Here is a 25,691-nt window from a genome sequence, read left to right as displayed (position 1 = left end):
GTGCAGGTAAAGCCAAAGGCAAGATATTCTTCATCATATTTTCTAGTCTTTGGCTTAGAAGGAAGTTGGTTTGGAAACATATTTGGCGATGCTTCCTCTTCTGCTTTGTGTTTGTGTAGGAGCCCCGTCAAAAAAGAAGAAGTTACCTGGCTGCATAGTAATAACTTTTACAAACTGTATTACAGACACACATACTATCACACACACAGTTATAATGCTTAAAGGCTGCCTGTATAACAGCCATGTTATAGGAGCCTGGTCTGTGTATGACAGTGAGCTGAGATAAACATCTCTACCCATCATTTTAAATGACATAAAAATGACAGCTCCAGCCTGACTGCAATCACATAACCATGACAACCTCCTACAGTTCAGTTCATGCAACGTATCTTTGACAGACTCAAAATAGGTTAGCAAAACTTGGCACTCTTGAGTCAAGGTTACCTAATTTTGCATTTTAAGCATAAACAACTCTTACAGTGCAGTGTATCTAGTGGGTTAAATTTACTCAATGCAGATTTATGACAGAGTAAGTCTTTGATCTCTAATAGTCCACAGCACTGCCACGAGAGAGACTTTACAATTACATCAGTTTGGCACAAACACCCGTGACCAGAGAACCAGTAAAATATCAAATCCATTTATAGCTTCTCTATGCATGATGACAATACATATATGAAGTTATGCTTAATTAGCTGAAGTGTCTGGTTTGATGCACCATCGGACAATTTCCAGTTCTTATATCACTATGGCCAACAGCAACACTGCTGCACATTACGTAGATACACACAGCTTTTCCTCTACAATACAGTGAGGGTATCAAAACCAAGTCATAAATGCTCACTGCCTAAAACAACAGGCAGAAAGGGACCTGGAAGACAGTACTGCTTAGGATTACTTTACTACCTTATCATTTAGCCATATTCCTAAACTGTTTGAAGTAATGCAAAAAGGCCATGCGACACAGCTACAGCTAACTTTCAAGATGTAAAGCTGCAACACTGAGACACACATTAAAGTTTAACCACTGGCTCCTTAAATATTTCAGTGGTCCATCATTATAGACCTGTGGATAGATTTACCTTTGCAATAAATGGAAATAGGGAACAATACCGATGCCCAAAGATCCTGCTGAAAGCTCTGTGGAGAAATGCTGAACATTCTGGTAAAGACCAATTAATTTAAAACCCTGTGTTGCAGCTCTACCTGCTTGATTTGATTATTGTAAGGAAAAATAATATGACCTAAGTATGCTACAGTACATAGATGGGCAGACGAGTGTAATTTCTATAATGCAGTAATCAATCTTTTACATTAAGAATAGATTAAAAAGTGTCCTGTAAAAAGCATCACTCATAGTACGAAACTCCAAAAGAAAGAACTCCTTTCACAGGTGATATTTTGGCTTTGCAGAGCCATAAAAACACAAGCACAATTGGTAATGGTAAAGAAAACAGCAGCCAGTTTAGGCGATCCACTTCTATGGTGATGTGGCATAACTGAAAAAAACGGACTTGCAATCAGTTTTCAGTAAGACATGCTTGCCTCATTCACACAAGCACCTTTTTCTAGGGTTTTTCTATATAAGTGCTTTATATCTAACATTCACACACTTTCAAACTCTGATGGGTGCATCAGGGAGCAACTTGAAATATGTTATTGCAGTTCTAAGAACAGACACACGTGGTCGATGTTGAGCGTGGTCATGTTGTCATGGGTGGGGTCACCCTACAATCTCTTACAAACTAATCTAATCTATTACCCTTTTCCTGTATTCGCCACCAGGTTCTCATTTCGAGGGCTCATAAGAACTTTTGTCACTAAAAAGAGAACATTTTCTCATGACAGTCTGTCTGGTCTAGTAATAGCATGCATCTACCCTCTTCTGCCGGAAGGATGATAATGTTGTCCTCACAGAGCGATGTCAGTGTCTTCCTCACCACAATGCTAATATTCTACGGTAAAGCAATCAGTATTTAAGATTTGATTGGCCCAGAAAACAGGTCTTTGCTCTATAAAAACAATCCTTCCCTGAAGCAAGACGATCGTAGAATTCCTCACTGAAAGACGACAGCAAGAATAATCCCAGATTTCTTCTCAGCACTCTAGCCTAGGTCTGTTGATTTGAGGATTCCCCTAACTTTAGCTAGTAATGACTTCATGAATTGCTTCACAATAAAATTGTAACAAAAAAAACCCCAAAACATTTATATATGTACCTTTTAGACCCTATTTCTGTCAGACTGCTCAAATAGTATTTAATACTTAAACCATAAATATGATGAATTTTTATTAATGGTTACTGTGCTTGTCTAGTTAGAAGTCAGTGCTGCATTTAGTACCATTAACCACAAGATTTTACCAGAGAGATTAGAACGTACCTTTGGTATCAAATGAATTTTGCCACTGTAGTTTGAATCATATCTATTTCATAGACTCCAGTAGGGATGGGAATCTGAGCAGTCCAATTCCTTGCCCTACAGCTGATTTCAGTTTTTGTGTCAGAGAAGGAAAACAGTCTACACTGTCGATATGGACATTACTTTTTAACTGCGCAAAACAATGAGAATGCAATGGTAAAGTGCTGCTCATGCAACTTTGGCTCTTTGCAAGCATCTGCATATACAGCAAGAACCCAGCCATGAACTTAGAGTGATATTAAAGCTGAGTGAATGCTGAACCGAGCCCATCAGCCAGACTCTGAACTTGAACAAACTGATGAGCAGTAAGGCTGCGGCCTCTGTTTCTAGCTGTTCGTGTTTCTTTCGTAGAATCACTGTGGCGATCCCTTTAAAGCCCCTTTGTGCTATTTTTTTTTCTTTGCCTGCTCTGTGTACTACTAATAGAAAGATCATATGTGCATCCTCCTTAGGGTAGGGATTTGTGTTGGTGTGTAGGACTGTATCCTATAGGTTTATACTGTTGAATGGTAATTATCAGACAGTGCCTTTTAGGTTGTTTGGAAGAGTAACATGAAAGTAACGTATTACAACAAGTTATTTTCCCCTGGGAATGATTAAGTAATGTAATGCATTACTTTTAAGAAAAGTGTTCTGTGTAATATGCGTAATGATCCCAATGCTGATCACAGGCAAGGGGAAATACATCCAGCATCCACAAACTTTTGACCACACAACATGTAATTAATTTGCACTAATTTAATGTCTTTGATACACTGCTTAGAGATGATGGTGACTCTCAAAGTGGAGCCAATGAGAAACCAACGAGAATTGATAAGGAATCGAATCAATAAGTGATATCGATAATGGAATCGGAATCGCTAAATTCTTATCAATTCCCATCCAATTTGTTCATGTAAATGGGGAGTCTTTTTCACAAAATTAGTTCCAAAAGATTCTGTGCTGGGACCACTTCTTTTTACATTACGTAAAAATGTAAAAAGATTTCCTAAGGCAATATACATTTTCATTGTTATGTAGATGATACCATGGTTTATCTATCCAAGAGGACAGATGACACACACCAATCTTAAAGACATAAAGGCCTGGATGACCTGCGGCAGAACCCTCCCTGACCCTGGTTCTGCTCGCGGATTCTTCCTGTAAAAAAGGTTTTCTGTTCAAAATGACACCAAGTGTCTCCTTAAATGGTCTTGTTAAACTGTACAATTTATAAGGTTAGGCAAACCTGCAGTCAATTGAGATTGAAAAAGTGACTTGTATGAGTGACATAAAACTGATTCTGTTCATCTGGTTGTAGCATTTTCAGAGGGAACTCAGAAAATGCTACAACCAGATGAACAGAATCAGTTTTCTAGGATCCACTACTAAATCCTCTTTCTGCTTGAAAAACTTAAGCTGATTTGAAATTCATAAATCACAGGTGCAAATTGCAAATGGGATTCTTAGTAACTCTTTAAACAAGGTCTTTTATGATAATTTTTAATGCATTATTTGAATGTAAGTGCAACATCAGCAGTTGCAGTGGCACTGCCTGTACCATCCCATTGAAAAATGAAAAGAATTATGTCGAAAATATAATAAATCTAATTAAAATAGTTTTTTTCCTTTGCTCTATGACTGATGATGACTTTATTGGCTAAATTCTTATTTTAATCCCAAGTTTAATCCTGAGAGCAATAGTAAAAGTGTGTAAACTATAGTCACTGATAAAGTAAGAATGTCGGCAATTATCCACTTTCTTACTCTATTATATTAATTATCCTTTACAGATCGATAGCCAGTGAGGATGAGATGGCTGCTGTTTCAAAGTCAAGTCCAATCATTGGTTTTCACATCCACCTTCAAAACACCAAGTAAAATCATACTCAGTTCAAGGCTTCACAACAGTACTGTGTATCTTTGCCTAACAAGGACTACAGCAGCCTATGTCAGGCCATCTGTCAGTCAAAAATATTCCCACCATGAATGTACTATAATGGATTAGGCATAGCCACCTAATCTATTCTTTGTTTATCATTTAAATTTGATAGTTGTTGGTCATTGGGAAAGTATAAGGAGTGGCTCACTGGAGTCAACCTCAAGTGGCCAGGAGTAGTACTGCAGTTTTTGGCACTTCTCCATGAGCTTCATTTTTCAGCACCTGGTGCTTTCTGCTTGGCACTCTAATGTCCCATCCATCATTATACTTCAAGTTGAATATGCTGAGCACTCAGCGTGGCCTTCCATTTTTAAGGTAATTCAGGCCAGCAGTGTATTACACAGATGGACTTCATTATAATAGAGCCATCAGCTTTTTCACACCTGCATCTACTTAGTGCATGTAAGGTCATGGAAGTAGGTTTACTTATTCTCTAACACTAAAGCAGACAAGAAAGCCCATGTTTCTCAGCTGGACACGTGAAGGGTATGTTTAGCTGGGGAACTTCAGGAAATCTAGTGACCTTGAGCTTGGTCAGGTCACATGATCATCCATCACAGATGAACAGCTTTGCTGCTGTGCCTTGCTCTAGTGGTAGGGGGGAGGCAGCTTTGGTGTGATAATAAGATGAAAAGTCTGCTCAGTGCAGGCAAGCCAGCCCTGGGTGGAACAGATGGAAGCTCCTTCTTTCTTATGCAATCCAGCACTAGTGAGGCAGAAATGATGACTTTTATGTGACTCCCTGGATGTCGGAGAAAACAAAACGCCTAATGAAGATCATGGGACTAACAGATGAGATTTGTAGGCAGATGGGTAGTGGGAATAACAGGAGGTCAACACCACCCCACCGCATCTCCCATCATGCCTGCTGGCTGCTAGCACTGAGACTAATATGCAGTCGCTCACTTTAAATGATAAACAACACGTATCATGTAATTATGAAACCACACTGGAAATTCTTCTGTACAGTAAGTTGACTGTGTGTGTGTGTGTGTTTGTTGCCTGACAAACTTTGCTTTGTGAAAGCAATCAGTGGCTCATAGATTCTCTAAATTGACCAAAACAATGAGATTAAACGCGCTGAGGGAAGAACATGCACATGTGAAGGGCTCTGAATAGTAATAATGTTCCAGGAAATGTGCAGGAAAGAAGAAGGAGAGGAAGAAAAAACCCCACCAGTTTTCCTCAGACCATTTTCTAAAAATAGCTCTTCTGGTGTGACATCATCAGCGCTACGTAAATAAAGTCCAGCTTTACTTCTGTAGTGCAGCAGAAAAATGTTGAAGCCACTTTTTAGCCTCCAGGAGCAGCGCTGGTTGTTTTTGTTGCTGACAACATGCACACACAACATATGCACAGATCAGCATACATACAGTAAAAAGTGCACTGTGTGTTTCCTCCTTATTTCTTCCTTCATATGAAGAAATAAGAAACTAGATCAATTGCTAGGACTTAGCATTCCAAGCACACATTTTCCCTTCTCTTGATTGGATGTTTTTTGCTTCACAGCTTTAACACTTCAGCACATGGGCATAAAATTCCCATATGTACAACATTCAAATAATTACTCACGAGTGATGGTGGCGTCTGTGAATCATGACGGAGCTGGGGACCTCTGTGTCTGGTCTGGGGGGAACAGGAAAGCAGAAAGCTTAGGTACACAGCGACTACCACACAGTTAAATCTCCTACCCACTCCTTACACACACACACACACACACTGAATTAGTGTGCCACTCATTCAAGCTCAGCAGCAGTTGAGATGGCTCACGTACAGCTGACTGGTGATATAACTGCTGCTACACATCGCACCACAAATTCTCCACTTAATTTATATTCATGCAAATAGACTAGAAATGTTTAAAGGACTAGATCCTGTCTATGTAGTCAACATCAGGTCACTGAGGTGCTGACAGAGGATTGGCCTGCTGGTCAATATGAGGGCTGGTCCACACTTCTGATTCAGAGCTGATGAGTCCCGTTACAGTGAAACGACTGTGCAAGTACAGACCTTAATCTCAGTTAATGTGGCTACAGTGAGAGAGCGCTGCATCAAGGAAAAACTAGAAAACCTTCTGTAGATTTCACAGAACTTAAATATAGCATTTAATTTATTAGTAGACTCAATTTGCTTCTCTCAAATGTAAATGACCCACTCACTGTTTTGATCCCACTCGATCTTGTCCGAACATATGGACATAATTTCCTAAGGGATTATGAAAGTAGTCTGATTCTAATGATATAGTAACATTTAACAGTATTCTATAAAAATCCTCTTTTGCCTGATCCTTTTTGAAAATAAAATGTTAGAATAATTATGCAAAAAAAATAAAAAATACTCCGAAATACTTTTTCATTACAGTACATGCCTCTCCCTACTATAGGTCGCCTTCTTTTCTGTCTTTGCTCTACTCTTTCCACTCACTCCTAACAGCTCCCTGAGCCTGGCTCTGCTGGAGGATTCTTCCTGTTAATAGGGAGTTTTTTATTCTCACTTTCGCCAAGTGCTTGTTCATACGGGGTCATGTGATTGCGCTATATAAATAAAATAGAAGTGATGTAGGTGATTAACACTTTGTTTGCAGTCCCTTTGTTTTTTCTTATAGGTATCTTACTGAATATAGACTGCACAGGAGTATTCATTACAAAAGACACTGAGTAATTCCCTTCTGGCTGTGTAATGCACTTGGACTGTCTTGGCAATGTTTTTGTCTTTTCCAAAGTTTTTATGAACTTGTTTTCTTCACATGGCATTTTGAAACTCTAGGTCAAGGAACAGTGTTCAGAAAAATGGAAAAGATGTATGTTTCCGTTGACTCTTCACAAGTGCCATAGGCAACCAGCACCGATGACTGCAAAGTTTTACTTCCCAGTTGAAATGCATCGGTTTTAAGTTGCATTTCTGACAAATGCATAACTGAGCCAGCTATACTTTGATTTGCGATTGAACCCTGACTGCAGTGGTTGGGGGAAAAAAAGAGTTACCTATGTATAATCCGTCCAACCAGCTGGTCACATCTTGTAACCTGCTAAACAAAAGATTATCAAGGTAAAGGAATCAGAATGACACAACAGAGTAAGCCTGGGTAGAAATGGTTCCACACCTTTCTTGTGTGCTGGCCCTTTTCTCGTCGAGTCGGGTTAAAAGCTTTCAAGAAAGCAGGTGAGGAAACGCTGGTTTTAGCAGGAATGAGGTGACTGCTTCTCAGTGACACCTTCCATTAAAGAGTAGAGCAAGAGTGAAGTTGTGTAGCATTGTGGAAGATATATGCCCCAATCACAGAGTGGGAAAGGGGGGAGTGAAGACAGTCACAGAAGGCTGGAAATAGGCAGGGGGAGGCAGGTAAATTGCTTAACAACAAAATAAAAAGCTGTCCTATCACTCAGCTGATAACAGAAATGCTGAATATGCTTTGTATGTATCACATGCCGCTGTGCTCGGCTGCACATCTCTCACAGGAATACACAATGTGCAGGAATGACTGAACTTCTCTGACATGACAAGAGGCAAGGTAGAAAGAAGCAGTGAAACATCAATCACAGATGAGGCATTTAAAGCAGTTGTCATGACAATAGCAATGGCTGAAAGCAAAGATCCTTTTCTTTCCCTCTCTGGAGACTTGGTGACATTCAAATAGCAGACATTGCTGCAAGTCCAACAGCCACGCCTCGCTTGGTGAACTGTGTAGTTTTAGCAAATGTGTCCGATTCAGGTTGGAAATGTTTTCAGTCTGCTCGGTCAGAAAGAAAGGTGGGGGTATAGGTCGGGGTGTGTTTATCACTTTGATGGATTGCGACAGATCAGTAACAGCATGTTACATCTGATTCACTACTAAAACCCACAGACACAGACAATCCACAGCATTCTCATAGGGCTACATCACTGCTTGTGTTTATCATCAGGAAACAACAACTGCAGAACTGGAAGGGTTATTATTATTATTATTATTATTATTATTATTATTAAATTCTTTACTTAAACAGATCTCAGTCTCACTGAGATTGAGACCCGTGTGCAAAAAGGCATACACAACAATTGAGACAGACATCTACATAATAAATGACACATTACACTTATTCACAAATTAAGAAAACAAGAGTAAGAGTCGTTCCAGACAGAGAAATACAGAGAAATACAAGTCTTTAAAAAATCAAAAGAATTCAGCTTCATTGTTTGAAACTAGCAATTGCAATCACATCTCATTAGCAAAGTGTTTATGGACATCATGCATTAAGGGAGTCGAGGGCTGTTTTCCTACACTTACTTTCAGCTTACCAAGGGGTCACCACAGCGCATGAATCTGCATGTTTGATTTAGTCTAAGCTAAATGAAACATTAATTAATGACAATATAAAAGATTCAAACAATAGATAAATGCATTGGAGGTTCACTTCCTAGCTGCTCCAGCATGTCAAAATATCCTTGGTCAAGACACTGAACCCCAATGTGCTGATCACTGTGTGTGCACAAATGTTAGCCAGGCTGCTTGGGTATAGGAAAAACACAGAAAATATATAGTTGAACGGTACTTGTAGTAAAAAGGGCTTTGAATACTCAGCTAGAGTAGAAAAGTGGTTTTCCTTTAAGGCAGAATTGTGTCAGGGGATGACATAATCATTTGGTTCTGATACTGAGAGCAGCAAACATAGATATGTGGCTGTGAAGCATTCCAAAGTGATTCAGGATGACAGGAGAACAATCAAACCGTGCACATGGGAAGGCCTGTGTGGCCTTCTGTCTTGTGCCGAGATTCCTCAACTGATTCTAATCAGAAATAAGGTTACTCTGTGCAGAAATAACCTACCATTATATAGCAGGAAGAGACATTTATGATTAATATGCCTTCTGGGATAAGGCCAGGTCTTCTTCTGGTCAGTTGATTAAACAATAACAAGAGTAAACAATAACAAACATCAAAAGAAGGTTGTAATATCAATTCAAGAGCTACACAGAAAACGTGACATAGAATCTTAATGTCTTATTTTTTCCATTCTTATTTCTATAGCTTATTTTTACACTAGTCTTATCAGAAGGAGCTCTTAGTCCAGTTTATCTAAATTCCATATGGTTGGTACTAGGGACACGATGCATTAGTCATACTGCTAGGCAAGCATTAAGGCCCAGACATGAGGCCCCTTCTTGATCAGAGAAAAAAGCCTGGGGCTCACAACAGCAACAACATCACACAAACACATAATTCCAGTTACTGCAGTACCCTGCTGGGAGTCAGGAGAACACGAAGCAGGATGGGAAAGAGGCTGTGAAGAGGAAGCTCAATCATGAGGTTCTTTAGTGCAGTAGATGATATGGCAGTTTATTGAGCACAAGCTTTTCTGTGGGAAAAACATTTTGCAGATTGTGTCATTGTTTTGCTAATCACTTCAAGGCAGTAGCAGGAAGGATGGGAGTGAATGCACGGCAATAATGAACTCTGTGTTTGTGTATGAGCACGTGTGCACGAGCATATTCTGGGTGTGAAGGAAAGTTAGGAGCTAAGAGGCAGTTCCATCTCTGCGGTCACTGTCTCCCTCCTCCGGCTGTCTTGCCTCACATCTAGATCAGAGCCCAATCAAAGCTTCTCTACCCAGGATCACATGACCCTTTTACTGTGACTTTAATATCATCAGACAAAGTCATTTTTTGTGTGGTGACCCAGCATACAAAATACAACACCGTACAAAAGTAAATGTAACACAACAGGAAAAATAGCCAAGCAATACTATAAAAACGACTAAAACTAACACCTTCTGGAAAGCACCACAGTTTGGAAAACACAATAAATAAAACACAATATAGAATAGTTGGCAAAGCCTGGCGACATAATGTAGTTTCATAAAATCTGTAATTAAGATATTAATGCCTTTAGGCCTGTTACTACAGCTTCACACACATTTCCCTCAATGACGTTGCCAATACAACATGTCAAGTATGTGTTGTGTAACACCAAGTGAGAAGGTGGAAGAGATGGCGTGAAATAAATCTGTTGGCTCTGTTAGTAAGCAGTCAACTACAGTTTTTTACCCCTCAGTTGTAAAAGGCTGAATATTGCTGTCACCCTGCTGGGCTGGTGTCCGAGTGTGGGGGCAGTGTGGACACCGAAGTTTCCGACTGCGATAACTTGAGAATGAGGTGACAAAGCTCAGTGACCTTGATCTAAAGGTCAGAGGTCTAAGTTCAACTTTTTGGAAAATCTTGTGAATGCGATAACTCCAGAAGGAAGTCAGCTAGAATTTTGAAATCAATAGTATAGGTGTAGCTACTACCAACCTTGGACGAGTTCTTATCTCAGTGACCGCGACCTCAGTCAGCGGTTATGTTTTCTGCAAAGTTGGATTTTGAAATCAATAACTGAGTCACTGAAGGCTGAGGGGTAGCACAGGCAGTCAGCAGCATTTATCTAAAGATGTAAAACTGTTGCCTCAGGTCTTAATTTTAATAGAATCAGTTTAGTTCAGCTGGGTCTCAAAGATTTAGAGACAGTGAAAGTTTATCTTAATCATGTGCAAAGCTCTTGACAAAGCGCCAACCATCCTTAAACACAGATTAAAATACTTTATTTAATGTTAAAAGTGTCATTCACACCAGAGAGATTGACTGCTCATCTTTTGGGTTTTGCAGCCAACTACTTAAATGGTTTGGCTCATTCTAAATTCTTTTATGAGTCTTGTTTAGGGCTGCCACGATTAGTCCACGAGTCATGATTACATGATTACGTCAGCTATCAAAATCGTCGACGACTAATTTAATAGTCGACATGCCGTTTGAAGCTTTGTAAGATCCTGAAACAGAAGATAGCAGCAATACATCCACACACACACACACACACACACACACACACACACACACACACACACACACACACACACACACACACACAGATGTATAAGTCGATTTATTCAGGAACAAATAAAACACTGAGAAAAGCCAAAAAATAACTTTAAAATGTTATTGTTTGGCTTTTCTCAGTATTTTATTTGTTCCTGAATAAATCGTTTTGGCTGAGATTAAAGTTATATAGTTTTTACACAGCTTGAATAAACATCAAACAGAAAACTGATTAAACAAAAGTGTGAGATGGTGGAGAATTTACTCCAGTGTCCTGTTATATTTTAGATCACAAGGAGCTGAGTTCATTAAACTCCACTGAGACAATCTGCAAATTTCATTAAAAGTTTAATAAACTATCATCTTGTCTTTATTTTTAGTTGTCACATACCCTAAACACTTCAAGCTGTAAGCTGATAGTTATGCAGTGCAGTAAGTTGTGCGTTTTACGTCCAATGGATGCATGATCTGATTAGTCGACTAATCGCAAAAATAATCGGTGACTAGTCGACTATCAAAATAATCGTTTGTGTCAGCCCTAGTCTTGTTTCCAGCAGCTGCAGCATTACGGCATGCTACCTGCCCAGCACCAATCAGCAGACACTGTAAGTGCTGAACAGTCCCTTCTTATAGTAAGAGTGTTGGAAGTAGGAACAGAATATGTTGTTGTAAAGACTTAAGTGACTTCCACAAAAGCAAAATCTGTTACGGATGAATGACCGGGTCACCGACTGGCATCACTGAAATGCCAATGGCAAGCAATGCTGAGTACCTACTCAGAAACCATGTGACAGGGTTTTAGTAGATTCAGGGGAACAAGTTTTATATGTGCTGGCTGGAACTCACAACTTGAAGGATCTGCTGATAAAACCTTTTGACCAGATATTTACCGGCCATCTTTACAGCTGAGGGCTTTGTTGGTGAGGGGTGTTTTTGGGAGCATGCAAACAAGCACCAAATTACGTTAGGCAACTTTAAAGTTTTGTCTGTTTTGTCTGTAACAAGAACATTACTGATGCTTTTAAGGCTTAATTAAAAGTTGATGAAGAGTTTGTGTTTAGAATGAAATCCTAAATTCTAACAGCCCTGACTCAAAAGACATGGTGCCAGTCAGTCCTGTTGCCAGATTTTTGGCAAATAGAGTCCCTAAAATGATGTTGCTCCCTCCTCTTTGCTGACACTTTGGGGCTGTGCAAGATCATACAGTTGCACATGTTTTATTAACTTCATGAGACAGCCAAGCCGAAAGCAGTTTTCAACATATCAGTGCAGCGAGCATGTACGCAAAAAAAAGTGACAAGGAGCATAAGTGCCCTGTTTCTTGTTACAAAGATGGTTAATTTCACCATGGTGACCCTCCGATGTCACTGATATCATCTGAGAAAATGGCTACAAAGTTTTAATAATGGTATGACTAAGTCAGAGTTGTGAGGCTTCACTGTGTGTGTGTGTGTGTGTGTGTGTGTGTGTGTGTGTGTGTGTGTGTGTGTGTGTGTGTGTGTGTGTGTGTGTGTGTGTGTGTCTTGCTGAGTGTGTGTGGAGTCACTAAAACTGATTGGCCCAACAGATGGCAGTGTGTTTTCACTGATTGAAGCTTGTCCCACATGTCCCACTGGACCTCTGCTTCAGAGCAAAAGGGTAGTGTCGGCACATTGTTAATCTAAAATCTACTTTCATCATGCCTCACATTAGGCCAAAGGCACACCTGAATAATTTATTTTCTATCTCTAGCCATGGAAATGGACCCGTCTTCACACTACTCTTACGTCAAGATACCATCAACTCTGATTTAGCTACAGCAGACTGGTTTAGTTGTCTGATTGGAAGCAACTCAAAGACTGTGTGTGTGCCAATACCACTCCAGAAACATTAGTACTATATGTATTATGTATATGTGTTGATGGAGTGTAACCTTTAAAAATAAAAGCAGTTGTAGACATTGATCCATATCAGAAACTTCAGCTGCCTATACTTAAGCAGCAACTTGTGGGACTAAAAAGTGAAGGCAACGTGGAAGTGCTAAAAACAGTAGTTCCACTAATAGCCACTGGAGACAGAAGCTAGTCAATCCCATAGACCAGTGATTCCCAAAGTGGGCGGAATGGGAAAAAAAAAAAAAAAAAGTATGCTTGGACACTGCTAGCATAATGGAAATGCAAAGCAAAGCAGAGGTTGAAGCATTGCTAGATATGCTTCCAAGCCAAAGACTAGAACATATGATGAAGCATATCTTGCCACTGGATTCACCTCCACGACAGTTGCCGTGCCAAGGTAGGGATCCCTGACAGAATTTCCCCTGCATCGGGAGCACACGCTGGGATCTCCAAACAAACAGTATCCCAAATTCTTGATTTTTAGTTCACAAACATTTCTTATAACGACTAAGGTTTTAGCTCTTTGTTCAGGAAAGTTATAGGAGGATAAAAATAATTATCAGGTAAAACGTCCTTCGTTTATTAAAATAACCCTGTCCAATACCACGTGAGAACAATAAATATATAATTTTTTGTTGTAACCCTCAAACTGAATGGTAATGTAATGACACTCACTTTTCACAAAACTAAAATATCACTGCTTCCACGCCCAATCTGTAATGGAGGTGGAGTAAACTGGATCCGCACTACGTGCCCAGCGAATGCTCCCTAAGTGTGGGGAGCGGGTTTTGTCGGGGATGCATACCTTGGCACAACACTGATCCTGCCACAATTTGTATTCCCGGTTCAAGTCACGGACAAACTGTATCCCACAGTTGTTTATGTTTTTAAACCCATTTTGCACATTTTTTAAAAAATGTATTGATGACAATGTTGAATATTATTACATAGTGGAAAAAAAACAAAAACAAAAGAAACCCAACAAACTATACCTAGCAAAAAAAGTTTGGGAACTACTGCCATAGACTATCATGTTGAAATTCTTAACTCTACAGCAGCAGTAAGCATACTCCGAGTCTGGTAAAAAAGCAGGTTCCCTCTTCCCAACAACTCCACAGTGGGTCATTTTTTATAACTCCGTTATACTATTGTTTGAAAATTAGGGGCTTGGCCTTTTGGATATTCAGGTCTGCAAAAACAGGGACATAAATCCTCTTGTTATCTGCTAGGCTTTACCTCCAGTAAAGCCTAGCAGAATCATTGAACTACACCATGATTGTAGTATTGATGTCTTTTAAGGTATTTTTCTAGAAATTATCTTAAAAAATAATATGACATGCTGTCAGTTACTGTATCCGGTTGTTCAGTCTGACGTCACTAGCCGTGTCTGGGTCTAAACTCCGCTGCAGGTCCATATATCAAACGATCACTATAGCATTACTGAGAGTTGAAAAACTGTCTAAAGTCTTTCATCTTTAATAAAATGATCAGCGTTCTGCTCTACCAGGTGTAACAATTGAGTTTAAGATAAGATAAGATAAGATAAGATAGAACTTTATTAATCCCTCGGGTGGGTTCCTCTGGGAAATTCGACTTCCAAAAAGCACAGCAACGACCGAAGTTACAGTTACAGAATTGTTATATATATATATATATATATATATATATATATATATATATATATATATATATATATATATATATATATATATATATATATATATATATACACACACACATATATAAATACAGAGACAAATATAAATAAAATATACAAAGGGGATAAATAGAATAAATAGGAATAAAAAATAAAAATACAAGTGAATTGCACATTTCAAGTATTGAGTCTATTGCACTGTTGACTATTTACAAAAAGTATTGCACAAGGTATTGTACAGTGAGGTGAAGAGGCACTACAGCTTAGTTGTTCCCCCCTCCTTTGTCCTGTTTAACATCCAGGCATCCATGAAAACGGAATTTATGACATTTAACGGAGTTAGAAGTTAGCAGGGAGTTAGCTCGCTAGCTTCTATCTAAATACAATATAGCATGTCCTGACTGCGGGGTTTTGGAAACAAATTAAAACGTACAGCTCTGCTATCACTTCCAGCATAAATGAAGACAGAAAACTAAACAGCAGTGACGTTTGTAAGGTTACTGAAGTTGGGCTAGCTGGTATATAATGATGTGCAACGTGACCGCTAGCGACACAGCTATGTTAGCATAATATAAACAAGCTAACTTTTTTTCCACTCGATAAAAGTTAACGTGAGTGTTCTCGGTGATCAGGAACAAATGTAATCGCATGGCAGGATGCTGTAAAAGGACCAAACTTCAGCCAGGAGAACAACTGAGATAATCCATCCACAATACGAGGTTAGTCATTCATATACTGCTGCATGGGCTGGGCTGTAGTTACATCCTAAGGTTTTAAAAACTGAGCTTAAATAAATGATTAGTGGTAATAAAAGCCTAGGGAGGTCAACAGGGATCACTGACTGTTTTAGGAGCTTTTTGAGATCAAATAGAAGAAAATACATAACATTAAACATGTTAACAACACAAAAGCCATATTAAACGCAGACTACTTTAGACCCGGAAGTAGGATTCGTCGCGTCATCACTGAACAACCGGATAGCCCATCCCGTGAGCAAATCCCTGTGAGCAAGCATTATCCTGTGCATTCTGTGGATGCAGTTTGCTAACTGGCCTGCTAGCTTAGCTTGCTGGCACTTCTCCTTCTAATTAAACTATGGTCACTTTTGGCACCAGAACATAAGGCTTCACAATGCATGTCCAAAAACAAACAGGTAATATCTCAGATGTCCATCTTTTATATACAGAGATGTCACAGTTTAATAAAGTAAAAGAAAACAGAAGTTTCTCATTAACACGGTAAAGATTTCATCCATCCATCCATTTTCTTCTGCTTATCCAGGGCCGGGTCGCGGGGGCAGTAGCCCAAGCAGAGAAGCCCAGACCTCGCTCTCCCCAGCCGAGGAAACACCAAGGTGTTCCCAGGCCAGCTGAGAGATATAACCTCTCCAGCGTGTCCTGGGTCTGCCCCGGGGCCGCCTCCCTGTGGGATATGTCCGGAAAACCTCACCCAGGAGGCGTCCAGGAGGCATCCTTGTCAGATGCCCGAACCACCTCAACTGACTCCTTTTGATGTGGAGGTTTTACACTCAGCTCTCTCTTCACCACAACAGACCGGTACAGCATCCGCATCACTGTGGCCGCTGCACCAATCCGTCTGTCGATCTCCCGCTCCCTTCTCCTATCACTCGTGAACAAGACCCCGAGATACTTAAACTCCTCCACTTGGGGCAGGAACTCGTCCCTGACCCGGAGTGGACACACCACCCTTTTCCGGCTGAGGGCCATGGCCTCAGATTTGGAGGTGCATTCCCACTGCTTCACACTCGGCTGTGAACCGTTCCAAGGCGAGCTGGAGGCCATCACCCAATGAAGCCAACAGAACCACATCATCTGCAAAAAGCAGAGTTGAATGCCTTCTCCAAGTCCACAAAACACATGTAGACTGGTTGGGCAAACTCCCATGCACCCTCAAGTATCCTCGAGAGGATAAGAGCTGATCCAGTGTTCCACGACCAGGAACAGGAGTGTTCCTCCTGTATCCGAGGTTTGACTAACGGACGGACTCTCCTCTCCAGCACCCTGGCATAGACTTTCCCAGGGAGGCTGAGGAGTGTGATTCCCCTGTAGTTGGAACACACCCTCCGGTCTCCTTTCTTAAAGATGGGGACCACCACCCTGGTCTGCCAGTCCAGGGGTACTGCCCCTGATCTCCATGCAACATTGTAGAGACGTGTCAACCAAGACAGCCCTACAACATCAAGAGCCTTCAGGAACTCGGGGCAGACCTTGGCCACCCCAGGGGCTCTGCCACCAAGGAGTTGTTTAACTGCCTCAATGATCTCGCCCCCAGAGATTGGCGGGTCATCCCCTTCATCCCCAGACTCTGCTTCAGCCACAGAAGATGTGCCAGTGGGATTAAGGAGGTCCTCAAAGTATTCCTTCCACCACCCGACAATTTTCTCAGTCAAAGTCAGCAGCACTCCACCCGCACTACACACAGTGCAGGTAGAATACCGCTTTCCTCTCCTGAGTCGCCTGACGGTTTGCCAGAATCTCTTCGAGGCAGTCTGAAAGTCTTTTTCCATGGCCTCTCCAAACTCCTCCCACACCCGAGCTTTTGCTTCAGCCACCGCCTGCGCCACATTTCGCTTGGCCTGTCGGTACCTGTCAGCTGCCTCCAGAGTCCCACAGGCTAACCAAGCCCGGTAGGACTCCTTCTTCAGCTTGGTGGCTCCCCTCACCACTGTGTCCACCATTTGGTTCGGGGATTACCACCACGACAGGCACCAACTACCTTGTGGCCGCAGCTCAGTGCAGTGGCTTCGGCAATGGAGGTGCTGAACATGGTCCATTCGGACTCAATGCCTCCCCAGCCTCCCCGGGTTTCTCTAAAAAATGTGCGTGGCTTCTCATGTAATGCTGGTGATATCTAAACTGTTGGCTGCTAATTACCAGGCAGATAAGGCCTAATGTATATAACTGCATCCAGTGCTTTTTAAAATACACGGAGAGAAATTCCACAGCTAATTTATTAAATCAGTGCAGCCATTGAAGACAAACACTTTCACTGAAGTGTGAAAGAAGGTGCTGAGATGTGTATGCCAGGGTTAGATACCCTTAAGCAGTGCACTCACTCAATTACAAAACACTTTTCAAAGGCAAAACAAAATCTATCATGCCTGAAACATTATATTTTAACCTGCAAAACACAATGATCCATAATGGAAATGATTTGATAGTGATGAGTAGAGCTGTTCTGAAGCATGCAAAGCTGAAAGCTGGTACTCTCCGGCCTGTTGAGCCAATGCCATCGCCCTCCCTATATACACACTATCACCACATCCTATTAACATCATGTCACAGCCAGACAACAATGTAATGATGATTAAAATGATACTAATCGAAACAGCAAAAGGCGACCATTATCATTACAGTTAATTATCTCCCATTCCAGTGCACGCAAAGTGTGACAGCGAGCTGTTTCATCCAAGCGAACAAAGAGTAGAGCAATCACCTGAGTCAGAACAATAGAGACTACGACTCCACAGGAGGTGTATGTGAATATTTCCCTGTGATTCTCACAGTTGGGGGTTTGCAGAAATCCGACTCAACATTTCTGGGATCCTTTAATGTGCGGGAATAATTTGAGGCAGAGACATTCACAGCCGCAATGAGATTTGGTTGTTTAAGATTTTGCAATGAAAACGGCTTTATCTGACAATCAGATTAGGAGCAGGGTAATATTCACAATGTAAGCCAGTGTTGCAGGGAAGATCCATTACTAGTGTGACAGAGGCAGACGAGGGATGCATTTGTCATTGTGTTTACAGTGATCAGTCAACTGATTGTATGGGCTTCAAATTGAATCACAATTGAACAATTTCCAAGGTCAACACCAAGAACAACTTCATCTTCAAAGGATGTAATCCAATTTGCCTTGACTTCTACCCTTTGGCACTTGTAAAATCTTAGTGAGAGAAGGCAAGCATCATTACTCCCCCAGTAACCCAGTCAAACTATCAATCTGGCCTTGGACCTGCGTCTTACCCATTTGTGTCCTTCAATAACAGATTGAGGGAAGACTCTGAGAACAAACAGTGATCTCTTTCCCTGCTGTCATCCATCCACGGATGTAGCCTAATCCCTCTGCACTGAGACAGGCCCCGGGGTAAGTAAAAAATTAGGGTATACAAAATGCGACAAAGTATCAGTATGACTGCCTGCACCAATAAACTGCTTCCCTAAAACACAGCAATCAGAAATTCTGTAATAATTGCTCATAAATAATTAGGCATCACTGGTCTGTCAAGCTTTCCATTTCTCTAGACACACTGCCCATGACACACTGTCCTGAGCAATGTATCTAGGATTATGGGTAGGATTGGGTTAGGTTAATGTTTTACAGCAGATATACAGATATATACAAAGTTATACAGATATACTCTCACAAATCATCTCATTAAGTACACCTTGATAGTACTGGTTGAACCTGCTTTTGCCTTCGGAAGTGCCATAAGTCTTTATGGCATCCGATGAAGGATGACACTTTACTGATGAAGTTTTCAGGTTTAACGGCAATAAACCCTCAATCTCACTGTAAGAGCTGGCAATGTATACACAAAAACTGCGTGCAAGTAGAAAATCCACACTCTTACAATCTTAAACCTTTACAACACAAACTAACCTTCTACATAAAATTTAACAAATGTAACCTCTGTCACAGAAAACATGTCCTTATCTTCGTCATAAACATACCTTGCGCCTCTATCAAGGGGGCTGCTAATGACAAAATAAATCTCCATGGGCTCCGTTAAACCAGTTTTACAGGGAGTCGTCCCTTCAAAATAATAGCTTCAAAACTCAAACAGAAAGCTCATAGTAGATAAAGGCAATAAGTGGCAAAATAAGGTGCAAGGAACTAAATAATAGTATTTAGGGTTATTTACAAATAGATTTAACAAGGTCCTGACAGTGCTGGAAACATTTCTCAGAGATTTTGGTTCACAGCAACAGCATCATACAGATAATACAGATTTGTCATCTGCGCATCAATGAAGCAAATCTCCAAGCCTGCACATCCAACTCTATTGGATTGAGATCAGGTAAAAGCAATTTAAGTGCAGTAAAGTCATTGTCATGTTCATGAAACCAGTCTGAGATAATGATGGTCTACACTGAGTTGCTGCCAAGTGATTGGCTGGTTAGATATCCGTGTTAACGAGCAGATTTACCTAACAAAAAGGCCGGTGAGTGTTTAATGTCTGTGGATTTTTTTTAAAGGACTTACAAACACAAAATCTACAGAAAACAAAAACTTCTTTCCACATGGGCTGAATCTTTACTCAAGCAAAACGAGGTCACACACAACACACAACATCTCAGCTACACTGCTGATCAAAACAAGTGATTTGGAAGTAGGCTAATGAATGCAGAACATTAGAAACAGTTTCCTCTGTTCCTCTCAGCATTACTATAGATGTTAGAGGAGTGCTGAGTGAAATACACACAAAATCATTTTGTTTCTTCCTTGCTGCGCAAACAGAAACACACCAATTGATTAATCTGCTCTGAATCATTATTAATTTTATGCACTGCTAAACACGGCAATGAACAGTCATATATCTTTGGGTAATTTCCGCGTTTGCCTTCTTACCCAGGTCTAAGTAATCATACAAAGTAGCTGATGTAAAATGTAATGTAGCCATCCATGACTGTCTAACACATAGCAGTTTAAATTAAGGATGGATACTTATTAAAGTAAAACAAGATTACTAAACTTAAAGTGTGCAACAAAATATCAACTATGATGGTTACAGCATGAGTCTAAACATATGTAAGAGAGTGATACGTCCCTAACATATTGCTCTAAAAAAGTCTTTTGTCAGGGGATTAGAAATAAAACATATTAATATCAGCTGTCTGGGAGAAACCAGTCAGTGCCAGTGAAAGCAGTGCTGCCCACCGCTGGATTAGGTCAATGAAGACCACCATGAATTTGGTTCTAGTCAAAGTGATACTCCTACTAACAGTTAGTCAGACTATACATCTATCCACTGGTCAGCGCATAAGTTAAACAATGTGTTCCTGATGTCCATTCCCTTAATGATCCTCAAGCTATTTGTGTCCACCCCAGGGCCTCATGCCAGCTGTACTTACCAACAAACCATTAAGTATTCAGTGTTTTACCCACTGGACATGTAAAATCTATGAACATTTCGGTAGTTAAAAATATTTTTCTGACTCACGTAATTTTGCAGGATGAATTTGCACCATTGATTTTGTGGCTCAATTTGGAATTTTCAGATTTTCACATGTGAATAAACAAATCTGATCCACATCTACCCCTTTATCTTGCATTTTCACATAATTTCAGAGTAAAACTGTGAAGCCAAAATGCATGTAAGAGACTTCATTTAAAAGGTAACATGTTCGAATTTCTTTTACAGTGCCTGTTTAGCATGTTTCTAAAATGGAACTCTAACCCTAGCCCCACTCCAACAGGTTCCCCAGCAGCATGTTAAACTATACCACAGTGTATACTATACTACTGTGTGTGATTGAACTGTATTGTGCGTAATACACACTCCAAGTTCATAAGTAGGATGACTAGTAAGACTCTGAGTCGTCCAAGGTTACAAAGCTGCGATGATGACTTACTAAGGTACTCTTCACCCTCCAGATTTCTGATGACTTTTCCAGTTCCAGTTAGTGAACACAACACCAAACCTCTTCAAATCAGAGTTTTGTGTGATGATCCAGAGGTCTTGGAAGCAAACTAAAATATTTATTGTTTTTCAAGTTTAGCAAGGATATGATCTGAATGACAATGGTGACGTTTGCATATCTCTGTCTTGCAACAAAGCACAGCCTAGTTGTGCCCAAGAGTGCAGCTTGTGGCTCAGAAACCTATTGACTGTGTGTGATGTTCACACACCTACACACACACACACACACACACACACACACACACAGTGGACGCATCTCACTTAAAGCTGCTTAACTAAGTCTGCTGCACTCAAGCTTACATCCTGTCAGACTACTTTAAGAGAACTTAGACTGTGTTTTTCCTTTTAAAAAGGAGATGATCCAAGTCTCACATGTTCATATCCTACATTTCTATTTAATTTCACAGTGGCTGACAACATCTTTCATTTGGAAAGCTAAGGCAGGATTATACATGTTATTGAATTACAGTGCCATGGCAATTCAGTTTTTGGTCCTCACAATGAATGGATCCACTTTATGCCCTTGCTGTGCAGATGACTCAGTGCACTACACAAATCTATCATCACATCCTCTGCATTCAGTGCAGAAAAGTGGAGCAAATGAGAGCTTAGATGTTGGTAAAGAAAGAAGAGGGAGGGAGATAAAGAGAGCATGCAGCACTTTCTTCTTCTGCAGCAGTGGCAGCAGCACCCCAGCAACAGAACTGAAATGATCACTTTTCTCCTTCCTTTTAATATATAGCGAACAAGGAAAAAAGCTGTCAAACTGCCAACAAGTGGGATTTTTCTTTGTCACAAAGCGGTGACTCCTTCAACCTATAGATGAGACCTTGGTTAAACAGGATATGGGAAAGATCCCAATGTTAAATCTTGTTGCCCAGAGACAGTGAAAGACTACAGTATGTTTGGCAGAGTGTGAAAATAGAGCTGTGGCTTTAATGCTGACACTTGTTAGCAGTTATAGTATATGAACTTACAGCAGAGTCAACCATTACCCTACGACAGCAGAGACCACCCGAGATATCTGAAAGTTTGAGCTGGCTGGGCAGCTGCTGCTATTATTGTCCAATAAGAAACCAGCATAGCTTGAAGCTGAAGCCAATGTAGTATTTTAAAGTGCTCAATGCTAGCATTTAGTGGGGGCCATTCAATAAAACTGCCTGTTGGGATGTGAGGTATCATTTTCTAAAACTAGAGATTCTAATGTACTTGTCTTTTTGCTCTGTTGAGCACCTCTGTTAGAGACTTTTAGCACTGTTCTGTTACTCTGTACAAACTGCTCTGGAACAGCCTTCACCTCTTTGAACATGAACACTATGACAAGTTTCAGAAAACATCCTAAATTCTAGTTAATGGGGCATGTGTGCGAAAAGTCACCCCCTGCCTTCCTTATGCTGGACCAGGTAAGATTCTGGCTGCAAATGTAAATCTATGAATAACAACAACCTTAACATGTAAGTATCACATTTAAATTGGTTTCATCTGGGTTACATTAACTCAGCTCTTATTTAGTAACACTAGTCACTCAGACCATATGGATCATTTACCCCACAGTGTAGTCACATCATGTGTTTTAAAGTGTAGTAACAATCCAGTATAACTATAATGTTGTATTGGCACTGTTCAGACCCAAACCAGGATATAAGAGGGGGAAGAAGAGACAAGTAAGGTAATCTGGAGCTTGTGGATGATAGCAATGATTAAAGAAGACAGGAAGTGAGCCATGTGCACAGAAAGAAGAACAACTCTAAGAGAATTACAGCTGCAGGCATGACAGAAGACTTAATGTGCCTATTATCCTGGTCTCAAGAAAAAAAGTGAAATAGAGATGAACACCCATATCTTTAGTGTGGATGGCACACTGAAAACGAAAGAGCAGAGCTCCTCAAGCTTTGGCTGCCTGGTCTGAGCTGACCTTGGGCTCCAGGCGGGAAGGATCCACAGCAATGGAAGCTGTGAAAAGAATTATTTAGCTGAAAAGCTCAGTCTCACTCACATTTTTCACTTTTGCTCAATCGTCTAGTCCAGGGGTGGGCAATCTCAGTCCACGAGGGCCGGTGTCCCTGCAGGTTTTAGATGTGTCCTCGAACCAACACAGCTGATTTAAATGGCTAAATTAGCTCCTCAACATGTCCTGAAGTTCTCCAGAGGCCTGGTAACGAACTAATCATGTGATTCAGGTGTGTTGACCCAAGGTGAGATCTAAAACCTGCAGGGACACCGGCCCTCGTGGACTGAGATTGCCCACCCCTGGTCTAGTCTCTTTCTTTTCATTTTTTGATGCTTTACTGAAGGACTTCTATCATTATCTCATTGTTTTTCCTCAACTTTATTTTCCCTCTCTATCCTTGAGCTCAAACTGCCTTAAACACTCCTCTTCTGTAACCATGGCTACAATTGATCAAATATCCCAAACGGGCGGTGATGGAGTTTAAATCACTCTCAGCAGCAGTGCTCAAGGCATTCGGTGGAGGCTTTGCATGAATTTGGAAGACTGAGAAGACCCCATTTAATGTTATAGCCTAAAGTAGCGCCACATTTGCAATGGAAAAGCTTCAGATTGTGTTTGTGTTATCCAATTTGGATGTTTACACACCAATGCATCTTCTGTCTCTCACATGTACTTACTACAGGGTAACCAAGGAAAATGTTTCAAAAGATTTCTGGCAACATCCAATAAAGCCCATGTGGATATTCCATGTTGCACTTGATTATAGAAGTCAGACCACAGAAATATGGTTTATTCTATTACTGTTTATTACTCGCTTAATTCAGTTTTATTTATATAGCACCAAATCATGACAGTCACCTAAATGTGGTTTATACTGTAAGGAAAAGACCCTAAAACAATACAGAGAGGCAGCCTCCAACAACTCAGGAGGCAGAATAAAAAACAGAATCAAAACTAAACCAAAATCTAGCCATATACCAAAAACTCGCTACAACAAATCATTGGTGAATAATCACTAAAAGAAACGAAAACTTAAAATAAAACAAGAATAAAGAACAAGAATTAAATAAGAATCTATAACTCTGAAACATAATCCAACCTTAAGACCATGATAGTCTATCTTTTATGTACAGTCTTTGCTAAAACATTACAATTTTAATTTAGACTGCTTAATTTAATAAGACTGCTATGAGATAATATGATGTGAAGGACAGATTGGTTAACTGCCATATGAAATATAGAGCACTGAGTTGAAGAGATGAGCTTCTACTCTAAATAAACTGAAATAAGTCAGGCTTCTACGAATTATGCTTACAATAGAAAAAGAACATCAGTCTTGCATCGGCTGATGCAAAAATACGGAGCATTGTGACATCCCCAAACGGAGGAAATTATCAAATAATAACATTCATTTAAAAAAAACAAAACAAAACAAAACATGCATCTCCAAAATGTAATTATGTGCTTTGCTCAGCCAAATGAGTAGAATATGAATTGGCACAATTTCTTTTTAATCAAAAGCAAATTGTTGATTGTATGCACAAACAGAATGATCAGTTAAACAGTGGCTGGAAATATATGAATATGTCTAGATGAATAAATGAAACAGTAGGAAACGCTAAGAGACGGAATGCAAACCAAGAAGCATCCATTTACCACGACTCACCGTGGCCTTGCCGCGTCCTGCAGCATCATAACTTGCTGTGCATAAGTAAACCTCACATATTGACAAAGAAGAAAAGAAGATGTGTCTATTGTATACTGAAAAGTCAAATGTGGCAGAATAATTGCTGAAGTCTGACTTTGACTGGAAGGAAACTGAAAATGTTTACACACCAACTTCCAGAGACAGTACAGTTGAGACTAGACCTTCCTGTTGGGCCAAATGTTCACACGATAAATGAGATTTGCTTCTATGTGATTCAAGCCATGCATCTTAAAAATCACAGAATGATGCTTTTCTACTACAACTCTGGTTGTTCTGTCTCTGAACGTCTGTTGTTGCTTCACTGGCCAGTGCAAAAGAGTCGTTACAACCAGGAATAATGCAAGCTGAGTAACATCAGCGGACAATCCTAAGGATGGGCATGCTTTGATACCATAATCACTGGCAAGTATTCTTAGATGAATGCACCCTGTTCTCCTATCACCCATTAAATGATGATGCATATTTGTAGTAGACTCACAACCAGTCATGGCTACTGTATCCTGGGCCTGGTTCTGCCAGAGGCTTCTTCCTGTTAAACGAGAGTTCTTCCTTCCCGCTCTCTTATAGGTGATTGGATGATTGTTGGGGTTTTCTCTCTGATATTGTAGGGGGTTTACCTTACAATAAAAAGTGACTTGTGACAGTTGTTGTGATTTGGAGCTACATAA

At 40.3% G+C, this 25,691-nt stretch overlaps 1 protein-coding gene across 6 annotated transcripts in view; it reads right to left on the bottom strand.

The window, feature by feature from the left end:
• iqsec1b (IQ motif and Sec7 domain ArfGEF 1b) overlaps nt 1-25,691 on the bottom strand; it is a 235,928-nt gene that overhangs the window by 91,750 nt on the left and 118,487 nt on the right. For 5 of the 6 annotated variants that reach the window (XM_080890607.1, XM_080890606.1, XM_080890610.1 and 2 more), the window contains one exon: nt 5,914-5,967. In XM_080890607.1, coding sequence (XP_080746733.1) covers nt 5,914-5,967 — 54 coding nt within the window. Of the gene's footprint in view, nt 1-5,913; nt 5,968-7,325; nt 7,367-7,444; nt 7,471-25,691 lie in introns of those variants that run through there. The other variant, XM_080890616.1, reaches the window with a different exon arrangement.

Source organism: Rhamphochromis sp. 'chilingali' (genome assembly GCF_963969265.1).
Source record: "Rhamphochromis sp. 'chilingali' genome assembly, chromosome: 9".
Classification (NCBI taxonomy): Eukaryota; Metazoa; Chordata; class Actinopteri; order Cichliformes; family Cichlidae; genus Rhamphochromis; species Rhamphochromis sp. 'chilingali'.
The sequence above is the reverse complement of the archived record's forward strand: the minus strand, read 5'-3'. Positions and strand labels throughout refer to the sequence as shown.